A 12754-nucleotide genomic window follows, 5' to 3' on the forward strand; every position below is an offset into this window, starting at 1 on the left:
CATATCTTCCAAAAAAGGCATTCAGTTTTTATACTGAGAGAGAGAATCCACCACTTCTCTTGGTAGTTTGTTCCAAAGGTTAATTACCCTCACTGGGGTTTTTTTTTCAGGGGGAAGCCCACCTCCGGACAACTGTATTTCTCTACCCCCCCCCTCCCCCCCAAAAAAAACAAACAAAACCCTGTATTTCTCATTTGAATTTGTCTGGCTTTAATTTCTAGTCATTCCATCCAAATGTGTTAATGTCAGTGTTTAATTCTCTGAGCATGTCCAGTGTGAACAAGATATTACCATTGCAAAATCACTGGTTAAAAGAGCTGAGCTTTTGAGTTTGATGGAATTGTTACAGAATGGTGGGATAACACATGTGTTTGTTCGTAGGGTGTGATAGCTATTTCGAGATTTAGGACCTATATAGGTTAAGCCATTTGAACCTAAGGAGACGCTTACAGAGAATGAGAGTTTTTTTAGGACAGTGTACTGGTGAACGCCGTTTAATGGTGTTACAAGACTTACGGTGGTTTCCATTTTACAAAAAATACCCAAGTACTCAGAAATCAGGTCTATGATATTTCACCACTGCAATGTCCCCAGCATTCTGGGCCGCAATTTTGCCATTTGAATTCCACTCCTTTTCCTATCTAGTTGTGGGATGCAACCTTGTAACAGGATTGTTAATAGATCCCCCTCCATAATTATCTAAAAAAGATACTAAGGGAGGCTGATGAATGACTGATATTCAAATGCTCCAATCTGAAAACATCATTGCTCCAATGTTGCAAGCTAGAGCAAGGACAAAACGACCTTTGAACTCAGATCTCTCACATTGGCCATCTATGAGTCTATGCTGTTTTCAGTTGTTTCACTCAGCCTTTGTCTTGTTCAGTTTGGGGCAGATGAACTGTGTTTGTTCTTAGTGCAAATACAAGTCGGAGATGAAAAGGTATGTTTATTCGCTCTGTGCAAAATTACTTTCCATTGCAACCTTGTTAAATAACCTTAATAATAATTCAGACACCAACATTCTTCTGAAAGCTTGTCTAATACATTATATAAAAATGTGCCCAACATTATAGGGAAGCCTTCTGGACTTTTCCAGAAGGGAGAACTTCTGGTAACCAAGATAATCTAATCAAATGTATTCATTATTGTACTGAAACCAATACAAAGACAATAATTTATATAGTTAAATACTGAAAAATTATCCAGCTCTGTAGAGTGGCTGCTTGGGTTCCATCTTGTTGCCAAATCTGGCTTTGGTCCAAAATTCAAACAATGGATGTGAACACTCTGTAATCTCACAGACAACTCTGCTTATTAGTGTTAAAATCTATTCCATTTTTAATTTAGCAAGGGGAACAAACCAAGGTTGTCTGTTGTCATCTCTGCTTTTTTACATGGATTTTGAATGGCTGATAGCTCTTATTAGTTTAAAAAAAAAAGAAAAAAAATAAGAAAGAGGCTGTAGGGAACATAAAGCATCTTGATGAGCTGACAATTTACTACTTTTTGTTACAGATCCGTCTCTTCTAGTTTCTGTTCTTATAGGCTTACTAGAGAAATTAATTTTCCACTTGGTATAAAATAAAATTTAATAAGTCAGAATTGTTCAATCAGGGAGGATGTTTGAACTAACCTTATTATCCCTAGCCTGATTCTTGCTTGAATATTTATACCTGCTTCTGGAAATTTCCACTACATGCATCCAATGAAGTAGGTATTCACCCACGAAAGCTTATGCTCCAATACGTCTGTTAGTCTATAAGGTGCCACAGGACTCTTTGCCGCTGTAATATTTAGTTAATTCACATCAGTCAATTTCCTTTGGAATGGGTGCATAGAAGAAAACTCAATTTGTTTTCACTAACAGTAGAAGTCAGAAGTTGCTGGGCACTAGCATTCTAAATCATGATCACTTACATACCCCACAAGAACCTCCCTTTGAGAGATCCTAATTCAAAAGATGCTTGCTGCTTACTAACAGCTCTAAATAAAAAGACAACATACCTGTCACTTTGTCTGCCTTCAAGCACAGCAGAGGAAGGTGAAACATTGGAAGCATTGAGATAGAATTCCACCACCATTCCATTTCATGAATAGTACATAGTACAGATTATGAGCTGGATTCTTTGGTTCATCACAGCCACTTTTTGCCACTCAGGCAATGTGAAGTGGACATATTTTGGCCAGAGGTGGCCAGTAGGGAGAATTCCCCTTATGTAAGAGAAATCTCAACTGGTGTCAAGTTGTCAGAGGTATAGCTTCCTGTTGCGCCAGCAGTCCTCCTTTCATCTTCGGCATTATTGCATGCTGGGGGAACAGGATAGGAACATGGTGGAACGGAGCTTTGCTACCTATATCTGACAGTGGCATAAGGTCATTTGGGGAGCATCACCTGGCTCCCAGACTGAAGCTGCTCTACCTCCCTGTGCTGAGAAGTGCTTAGGAATGGGGGAAGATTTCCGCCCTATAGATATAAATATAAAATATATAACACGTCACTGTATTTTATTTAGTAAGAAGATCTATATCTGCACACAGGCTTCATGGAATATACAAAGTCTGGATGAGGTTTAACTTGTTTTTGTTTTTTAGTTCTCAGATTACCAGAATTACATTGTAAACAGCTGCGTAAAGGAGAATCCAACAATGGAAAGGTCCATTGCTCTTTGTAATGGTATCTCCCAATGGGTACAGCTAATGGTACTCAGTAGGCCAACACCACAGCTTCGGGCTGAAGTATTCATCAAGTTTATTCATGTTGCACAGGTCAGTTTCACTTTGACCTTTTTGGGTTCGTCATATGTCCTTTCTTTGAAACTGTCAGCCCTTTAATTATTCCTTCTTCACCACTACTTGTACTCTCCAGTGGGGTCAGCTGGGAAGGAGAGTTGGCAGTGGTCTCTATTTTTATACCAAATGATCGAGCATCACCTTATTTTCAACTGCAGTAGGTCTCTCCCTTGAGACCCATATTACAGACCCGTTTGCCCAAAGCAGCTAGACTTCCTTTTGAACCACTCAATACTTTTCCTTAACCTTCCAGAGGTGTCACTATTTAGAGACCGTATTTGCCAGTGAATTACTGATAAAGAGAAGATGCTCAAGATTCTCCTGAACAGGAACATTGAACAATGTTAAAATCTTACCTTTGCACTGAAGAGAGGTGTCCTTTGGAGATGCTCTCTGCTTGTAGAATAAAAAGGCTTTTTGTATAAAGGAAGAGCTCACACAGCACTCCAACAAATGAGAACACTACTTGAGTATAAAAATGGAGTAAGATTGTTTAAAAATGGTAACCAAGAATGATGTGCTACAAAGGACATTTTTAGGAACTCCGTAGAACCAACAGTACCTAGGCCCCAGCTAAAAAGGAAAGCATAGTTTGGATGTATACATTTCACAACTTCAAACTTTAAGTAATTGATATTGTTTGTCAATACAGAAGCTCCACCAGTTGCAGAATTTCAATACTTTAATGGCAGTGATAGGAGGTCTCTGTCACAGCTCTATCTCCAGACTCAAGGAAACAAGTTCTTATGTTCCTCATGAGGTCAACAAGGTCAGTATCACTGTCCTCAGTATCATAAACGTACAGTTTAGATAACATCAAGTAATACAGATTGGACAACCTTCAGGCAAACAATTTTTATTTTTCCCCCCAATTACATTTACAGATTAAAAGATTCCAAATATGTGGTGATGGAAGTGCGGTTGGGGAAAGATGGGGAATTGATGACTTGAGGCTGTATTTTTAAGGATACCTAATTAAAAATAATCTTAATTTGTGAAGCTAAAATCTGAGGGATTAAGAGGTTCAGAATCTGAAAAAATTGGTGGATTGCTTTTTAAAATATTATTAAATGGCAGTAACATTTGTGTAAGCAGTTGTAAACTAGGTTTCATTTGAAGCCAGAAGATTTAGACCTTTAGGCTTACTTCCTTCTGTTTTGTTTTGTAAATCTTGGCTTGGCTTTCTGGAGGATAAAAACACGTCAGTGAACAATAACATGGGCTGTCTCTATACCATCTGAAGAGACAAATATGTTCACATGAATAAAATCATGAACACAGAAAATGCGATTAATTTTGCTACTTTGTTTATTTTCTTTAGGTGTTTAATGAAATGACAGAACTGCTCTCATCTTATAGGAACTATGACAGTTATCGACGTGCCTACAATGAGTGCACTAACTTTAAGATCCCGATCCTTGGGGTCCACTTGAAGGACCTGATCTCCCTTTATGAGGCCATACCAAATTACTTAGAGGACCAAAAAATTAATGTGCATAAACTGCAGTCTCTGTATAACCACATAAATGAACTGATACAACTCCAGGAGATGGCACCTCCCTTAGAAGCTAATAAGGATCTTGTTCATCTGCTCACGGTAGGTCTCTAAGATCACAGAAACAATGCCTATTTTGAACAGCTTTTCATGCATTTCTCAAGCATTTAAAGCTAAATATATACTTTGCTACAGCTAATATGAAAACAAAATAGCTAAGGTTTTTCAGGTACAGTAGGGGTTACACAGTACTCCCGGTGAGGACACGGGCTATAGGAAAAGGTATTTGATAATACAGGCTGTTTGGTAGTCTCCTTGGGGTAATTTCTATAGGAAGGAATGGAGACATTCTACATTAGCAAGCACGGCCTGCACACCTTCACTAAGGAGGCACTAACTAGGGGCAGAGCTGCCTTTACTCCCCAGATACTCCTGGAAAGATAGAAGATCTTATAAAAGTCTTCAGGCATGCTGGAGGGGTTTGCTGTGCCTGTTACAGGTAGTAGCTGCTTCAACGTGAGAATGGGGAGGCATCATAAGATGCTGTTGGGATAAAGGTACCTCAGTTCTGAGGAATATTTTACTTTTCTTTGTGAAGCTGCTGTATGGTACCAGCAAAGATTGTCTGGAATTAGCCTGTGTTTATGGAATATCTCTGCCAGGACAATGTTACTAGTTCTGCAGGGATGCTCTCCAAATTAAATTAGAGTTGGGGGTGTGTCTCAATATCATTGTTTTAGTCAAAAAAGAGTAAAGGTCTAGAAAACATGACCTATGTGGGAAGATTTTAAAAGTTGGGTTTGTTTAGTTGGAGAAGAGAAGATTGAGGGAGGTACATAACAGTTTTCAAATACATAAAAGGTTGTTACAAGGAGGACAGAGAAAAATTGTTCTCCTTAACCTCTGAGGATAGGACAAGAAGCAATGGGCTTAAATTTCTGCAAGGGCGGTTTAGGTAGGACATTAGGAAAAGCTTCCTGACTGTCAGGGTGGTTAAGCACTGGAATAATTTGCCCAGGAAGGTTCTCCATCATTGGACATCTTTAAGAGCAAGTTAGCAGGTTAGAGGATGGTCTAAATAATACTTAGTTCTGCCATGAGTGCAGGGGACTGGACTAGATGATCTCTCGAGGTCCCTTTCAGTCCTACGAGTCTATGATTCTAGTTGCTCCTAGAGTATTATCAAACTATGAAGAATTTTTGATACGTACTTACTTTTCCCAAATTGTGCTGTTTATTTTTAGCAGGTTGCAATTGAACAAGATGGCCCAGTTTTGCTTTCAGCTTACAGACCCTGTTTCAGCAAAACAATTAAATACGTACTTAACTTTAAGCACATGAGTAGCTCTACCACTGAGACTACCATGTGCTCGAAGTAAAACACCTGTGTTACTGAATCAGGACCATAGTCCGTCAGGTTTTCCTACAGAGCCTTGCTACGTACTGAATTTCCCCCAGCCCCACCCCTCCAAAAAAATAAAAATAAAAAAGCTTTTAATACCTTGTTTAAAGTGATTATGTCCCTAAACTTTCTTATTTTCCATAACATTTGAGCAAAAATAATTTTACGTATACAACTGCAGTCATTCACAATTTCAGTGCAAAGCCTTGAAAATGGTGGGTGTTTTATGACTCTCTGTATCAGATGTACATTACTCTGGGTTTGTTGTAAGAAGACCTGACAATAGTAGCTTCTCTCCAGCATTGCAGGGCCTGGGGTTAGCCTATTCCTTCCCCAGGCTCACATCGGCCTCCATCCTACTCCTTCCCATTGCCTTTAGTCACCTGCTTTTGCATCAGCAGACATGTCAGTTTGAAGAGGTGGTGGTAATTGCAGGGAGGAGTGACTAATTCATAATGAAAATATTATTTGACAAAATTAGCTTGTTGTTTTGAATTGCCAGAAACCAGTTTAAGATTTATAGGTTATTTGAAATTATCACTACAACTACTGCAGTAATATTTCTTGATCTGTAGGTTGTTCAAGTGGTTTTTTGCATATATTTGAAATCAGAAACTTGAGCAGCCTTGTTCAGTTTTGTTTGGACATGTCACATGCTATATTTCTGGGCCCTGCTTATACAAGTATGAGAGACACCATCTTGGCTGGTACAGCGGGAATTGAACTAGGGACCTCTAGAGCTAAGGGCATGAGCTGCTGAAGCTCTCGATTGGTTACAGTGGGGGACCTGTACACACATTCCTTTGTCGCTTACATAAGCATAACTCCTAGAATCAGCTTTATAGCATTAATTTGTATGCAAGAGTTCCAAATTCACTTCCTGTGAAAATTATATGCATCTGAGGAAGTGAGCTGTAGCTCACGAAAGCTTATGCTCTAATAAATTGGTTAGTCTCTAAGGTGCCACAAGTCCTCCTTTTCTTTTTGCGAATACAGACTAACACGGCTGCTACTCTGAAACCTGTGAAAATTATGTAATACCAGCTGAGAATCAGTTATTTGCAAGAACTTCCTGACACTAAGCTTATTTGCTGGAATATTTGCAGAAACCGAGGCAAAAGGGGGTGTAGGCAAGCTTTTTTAAAAAAAAAATTCTATCTCATCCAGGTGCAATAACAGCCTCCTTCTAAAATTAATGGTGGTAGCACCAGGATTCTCACTATGAATAAGCAACTCCATCTTCTGGCTCTGGCATGTACTTACCCACTGTTTATGATCCCAGCTGGGTTTGATGAATTCAAGATGTTGAAACAGCAGATTTCAGGCTGACAGCAGCATAAACTGAGGTGAAGAGTAATAGCAATGAAGCTATGTGCCGCTTCCTTCAGTTCCTGTGTCGGGTTCTCCATGTCCAGTGATGGACCCTTGCTGATGCTGTTTGAGGGCTATGATAGTGCAGTTCAACTTCCACCATTATCAGATTTAGTCTGCATCCCAGTGTCCCCTGTTGGTTGGTTGGGTTAGCCCCGCACATGACCCAAAAAATTACCCCCTTCCAGGGTCCACAAAAATAGTCAAAAAGGAGGGAAAACCCAGACACTAGGCTACAGCTTCTTCATCAGGGTCTGAGTGGACACTTTTCTTCCCTCTATTGGAGGGGCTTGCTCAGTCTTCCTGTAGCCCTGCCAAATGGTCCTTTGCTCAGCTGCTCTCCAGTCTTCTTCCTTAAGCCCCTTTCTCTTTGACAAGATCAGCACCCCTACCCTCATCTAGTCTCCTCCTGGACAGAGAGGCTCACAGAAGTAGCTACCATCTCTCTGATCTCTCCCATACTGAGGAAAGACCTTTTATACCAAACATGCTTTGTTAGCAGCTTACAGTTCCCATGATCACTGGACTACAAGACTCAGGATCGTTGTTCTTGGATAAAGACCATCTCACAAGAGTGAATCCTCACCCTACAATAGCCTCATCGCCACCACTACTGCTCCTGGCCCTCTACACTTGCTCAGAAATATCTGTTGGTGAAACTTACATTAGATGAGTCTATCCCATAAAACAATTCCCAGAAAGTAAAAATTGAGGGAATTCCAGAGGGTTGGGTTTAGCAGCCTTTGGGAGTGGAGGACTCTTCCAGAAATACACAGAACTGACACTTGGCCTTTGTGCGATGCGACAACAGAATTTTGGTCTTTCCAAAGAGATTATTTCCTTGTAAAAGGTAGTGTAATAACGTGAGACTCAAATCTCAGGTATAGCTAAACAAATACTGCAGTGTCTGGGCAATAATAACCACAGGAACTCCATATGGTGAGCCTACAGTGGAGTGGAAACCACTTATTTTCCTTGCAAAAATGCAGTCGCATATGAGACGTATCAAGCAATAGCAGCACTTCTGCATAACTGTTTGAATTATAATAGTGTAAAATGTTCTAAGCGACTGCCTGCTGGATACAGACTTATCGAGAGGGGTTAGGTATTCTTCTGACTTTCTTAACAGGCCACTCATAGGTAGAGAGCACAGCCTCTCCCTCTGAGAAACCAGTTAAAAATGGGTTTCAGAGTAGCAGCCGTGTTAGTCTGTATTCACAAAAAGAACAGGAGGACTTGTGGCACCTTAGAGACTAACAAATTTATTTGAGCATAAGCTTTCGTGAGCTACAGAATGCATCTGATGAAGTGAGCTGTAGCTCACGAAAGCTTATGCTCAAATAAATTTGTTAGTCTCTAAGGTGCCACAAGTACTCCTTTTCTTTTTTCAATTAAAAATGGCTTCCCAGACTCTGCTGAGCATATGGAAACCAAAAGAGATACCATACCACATCCACAAATAACCAACTCAGCAAGAAACTCAATAGTTCTTGGGAATGACTTCCTTGAATTTGTGGATATCGCAATAGTGCTAAAAATTACCTGTACGGCTTAGATAACTTTTCTCTTTTTGTGGGAGTTGGGGGAGGAGGGAGAAGGTGTCACTGAACTCTATAGGAGCCATGTCAATTCAGAGAGGCTAGTTAGACTACTTCTTTCTTTACAGTTACATTTGTGTGGGTCATGCTTGAATAAAATCTTTACTGAAATTAATTCTAAATAATTAAAATATTGAAAAATAATTTTGTTGCACAGAAACCTAATTTTGCCCTAAACTTCTTGGGTAGCTATTAAAGACAAATCTACCAAAATAGAATTTGAATTATAAGTGCAGACAAGCAGACATCTCTCGTGGATGTGATAGAACCCCCATCGTAATGTCATGGGGACAACAGACTGTTATCGGGTCACTTATTAACTCACACTGCCAATATCTGATTGTACTTGCGTTCATTTCTTAGGCAATGGGAACAACAGATTTGCATTTGGAAATGTGCCCATTTCAAATTGCTGCCAGCACCTAGACTTTGAATGCATGTTCCCCCAAATGTATGGTTTTGTAGCACAGCCTTAATTAACAGTTAATTCACCAGCAAGGTGTAGGTGCATTAGAAACAAGTAAATCCACGGAATAACAGCAACTGCTTAGAGACTAATCCAGTTCTATGTTTATTTTCAGCTGTCACTTGATCTTTACTACACTGAAGATGAAATATATGAACTATCATATGCACGAGAGCCAAGAACCAACCGAGCTGCAGTAAGAGCCTTTCCAGAACCTTAACAAAATGATTTAACAGCAATATACATTTCATCCTTGGTAGACACTTGGGTTTAGCCTACGGCTCATTAAAGACACTGATGTGTTTGTGGTATATTGTTGTTACGAACAACAGCATGTTAGTGAACCAGAATAGTAATAACAACTCTGTATACAGGCTTGCGTCTCCTCTCACTCTTATGATACCAGTGTAACTCCATTTATTTCAAATGATGTATTTGAAATATATGGAGTTACTCCTGATTTATATCAGCATGAGTGGAGACATCAGGCCCATGAGTTGCCCCATTGATAGCGAACTCTAATTCCTCTAAAGCAACAGGCCTCTAACAATTCCAGTAATCTACCCCAAGGCATTTTTATATTTTTATTTTTCAATTTTTTTAATAAACACCGAAAAGAAAGCTGCTTACTGTGACACTCTCTCAAGGCATCCAGAACTGTCAGTCACCTTGTTAGCCCTCTGCCTTTACAAAAGAGAGATTTGCAGATGCTAAACCAACTGACAACACCCTGCCACCCCAGTTGGTTAGCCAGCCAAACAAATGCCTTAGGACTCTGCCAGCCCTTACTTTGCCTAGCAGGTAACACTTGGTGCACCCCAGTGCCCAACCCCCTGGAAGAGCCTTCCCTTTGCTTTTCCTATTGACTTAATGTGCTTGCTTTGTTTTTGGCTTTTACCAGGCTCGACTGACATCTGAGACCTAGGCAGACAGATAAATCAACATTCCATTGTCTAGGAAAACCTTGCTTATCAGCCCTGCCTGGTTTGAACATATTTTCAGTATATACTCAACTGTGTAATGGTTACCCACACATACATCACACAGTGATTGTGATGACCAGCGTGATATAAGTTTTTTCAACTGACACCTTACACAACATTCTTTACAGATAAGTACCATGACAGCAATGTGTTAGGTTTAGTGAGTCTGTCAGGCCTGATAGCAGTTGCTTATATATGACAGTGATCTCTTTGCCATTATGCATTGAGGGGCTTTTAAGGTCACCCTTACATTGCATGAAACTGATCTACTGTTAATCAAAATGCATAGGACTGAATGTAGTAGCCATGGGGAAATTACTGCTGTTCTTGGTAAATAGGTAGAAACAATAAAAATTAAAAGTGTTCATGATATCATAGAGACTAACCATCTGTTATAAAGGAAAATTGTGCCTCACTAATTGACAGTTCAAAACGCCTTTGACAAAGTCCTTCACAAAAGGCTAGTAAGTAAATTGAATAGTCATGGGGTGGGATACATAGTATTGTCAGGAAGCAGAAACTCGGATAGAAAAGAAGAGTTAAATGGTCAGTAGTTTAACAGGATGGCACAGGCTCCATACTAAGACAGGTGTTGTGCAATATATACTCACTGAGCTGGAGCAGGGGGTGAAAAATGAAGTAGCAAAATTTGCAGATGACACAATTTTTTAGACTAATCAAGACTGAAAAATCATGTAAGGAATTGCAGCGGTAGCCAATAAGGATGGATGAACAGACAGCCATGGTGGTGGATTCGTTTGTGTTGGGAAGAAACAGCAAAGAACTGCACCTTGGCAGAACTACTCACCTACCTTATTGGGCTCTGAATTAACTGTAATAACTTAGGGAAAAGACCTAAGTACCACTGTGGATAGCTCAGTGAAGACATTCCCCTCTGACCACTGTCAGAGACAGGATACTGGACCAACTGGGCCACTGATCTACACCTGGCTAGCCATTCTTATTCTTCTGTTAGACAAAGGAAAGAACTTGGTTATTGAAAATACTTGATGAGATGGTAAGAAGTTTCTATAATGTTCATTTTAGCCTTTGACACCTTCCAAACCACCGGTAGTTGCAGACTGGGCCTCAGGCATAGCTCCAAAACCTGATCCAAAGACAATCAGCAAGCACGTTCAGAGAATGGTTGATGTAAGTGGCCATTTTACCATGTATGTTTGATTACCTCCTGTATATGATAAGATATGTAATGAGAAGCTGCATACTGAAAACCAGACATCTTCAAACCTGTGCTGAGTCTATTTGCAAACCATGTTAAAACCATTGCATTTTTTGAAAGCACAATTTCATTATAGTAGCTGTCGTCCCATCAGGGGTATCAACTAACTGCACTGCTGCTTAAACTGCAACACACACTCATTGTTTGCTAAAGTTTATTTTGATACAGAGTGTTTGTCACGACTGGGGTATGGGCTGTCTGACTGAGTGGTCAAAGCAAGAATCAGGCCAGGTTATATACCAGAAAGTCAGAGGGTGAACCAAGAGTCAAATGTCAGGAGGCAGGCAGGGTCAGGAGACAAGCTTGAGAGCCAAACCAGAGATCAGGAACCAGAGTTGGGCCAGGTCAGGATACCAGAAAGTCAAGCCGGGGAGCAGAAGCACACAGTCTATAGCAAGATGGATCCCAGTTGTATAGACATCTTCCTGTTCCTGTGCTGGGTTTAAATAGGACTTTGAACCAATCAAGCTTCCAGGACTGGGGCCCTCTGGCTGTGTTCAGCTTCGATTCTGACAAGAGTTAGTAGGGCTCTGAAGTGCAGGGTGGAACCAGATAACTCCAAAGAGCCCTATAGACCAGGATTCATGACCCAAGGTCCCTGCCAGTGTTTCACATGTGTTTTCACAAATTGCTTGATAAAAAGAATTTGTCATGAGCTAGAGGAACTTTTCAAAGTTAAGAGTTAGGACCAGATTCTGCAACCCTTATACTTAATAGATCCAAGCAGTCACATGAACGTCAGTGGTGTTATTCAGTGGGCGCAAGGGTTGCAGAAATGGCCTTAATTCAGCCAGGCACTTAAGTATGTGGGCAGTCCCACGGATGTCGCTGGGCTGCCCATGATCTCAGAGTTAAGCATGTGCGTAAGTACTTTGCTGAGTTGGGGGCCTACAAGAGAGAAGGTAACTTTTGGCTTGTCTACACATATAAGTTGCGCAGGTGCTAGTTATATTGGAGTAGTTATATCGATCCAAGTATTTTGATTGAGTGCATTCACACCATTGCACTTGCACAGGTGCAGACATCACTGGGGTCGCACAGCCTTGTTGGCATGGAAGGGATTATAGTGAACATTTTAAAGGAGGGAACTAGGAGACAGAGGCAGTGGGGGCCTGGCAGCCCAAACTGAGAGGGTGGCAGGTGATGTTGTGTGGGAGAAGGCAGAAAACACCAAGCAGAGAAAGCAGGGGAAATGGCCAGTAGTTCGTGTAGAGGAGCTATGGAGATATAGAGAAGGGAAGGACACTTCTGCCCTCCCCCATAGCTGTTTCTGCCTGGTTTCAAATAACAAAGGCAGCAGGCACTAAGAATCGGAAGGAAGCTCCTGAGCTCAGAGCTGCCCTCTTGTATCACAGGTACTGGCAGATGACCTTGTTTCGGGTGAGAGTTTCTGAGCTCTGTTTACA

At 40.7% G+C, this 12754-nt stretch overlaps 1 protein-coding gene across 1 annotated transcript in view; it reads left to right on the forward strand.

Moving 5' to 3' along the window:
• RASGRP1 (RAS guanyl releasing protein 1) overlaps window positions 1-12754 on the forward strand; it is a gene marked incomplete at its 5' end in the record, with an annotated part of 71646 nt that overhangs the window by 41228 nt on the left and 17664 nt on the right. The window contains 5 exons of the mRNA XM_084629782.1: window positions 2596-2769; window positions 3446-3562; window positions 4115-4390; window positions 9241-9321; window positions 11156-11260. Of these exons, the coding sequence (XP_084485908.1) occupies window positions 2596-2769; window positions 3446-3562; window positions 4115-4390; window positions 9241-9321; window positions 11156-11260 (753 nt within the window). The remainder of the gene's footprint in view (window positions 1-2595; window positions 2770-3445; window positions 3563-4114; window positions 4391-9240; window positions 9322-11155; window positions 11261-12754) is intronic.

The sequence above is a fragment of the Lepidochelys olivacea genome (genome assembly GCF_965140295.1).
Source record: "Lepidochelys olivacea isolate rLepOli2 genome assembly, chromosome: 6".
NCBI lineage: Eukaryota > Metazoa > Chordata > Testudines > Cheloniidae > Lepidochelys > Lepidochelys olivacea.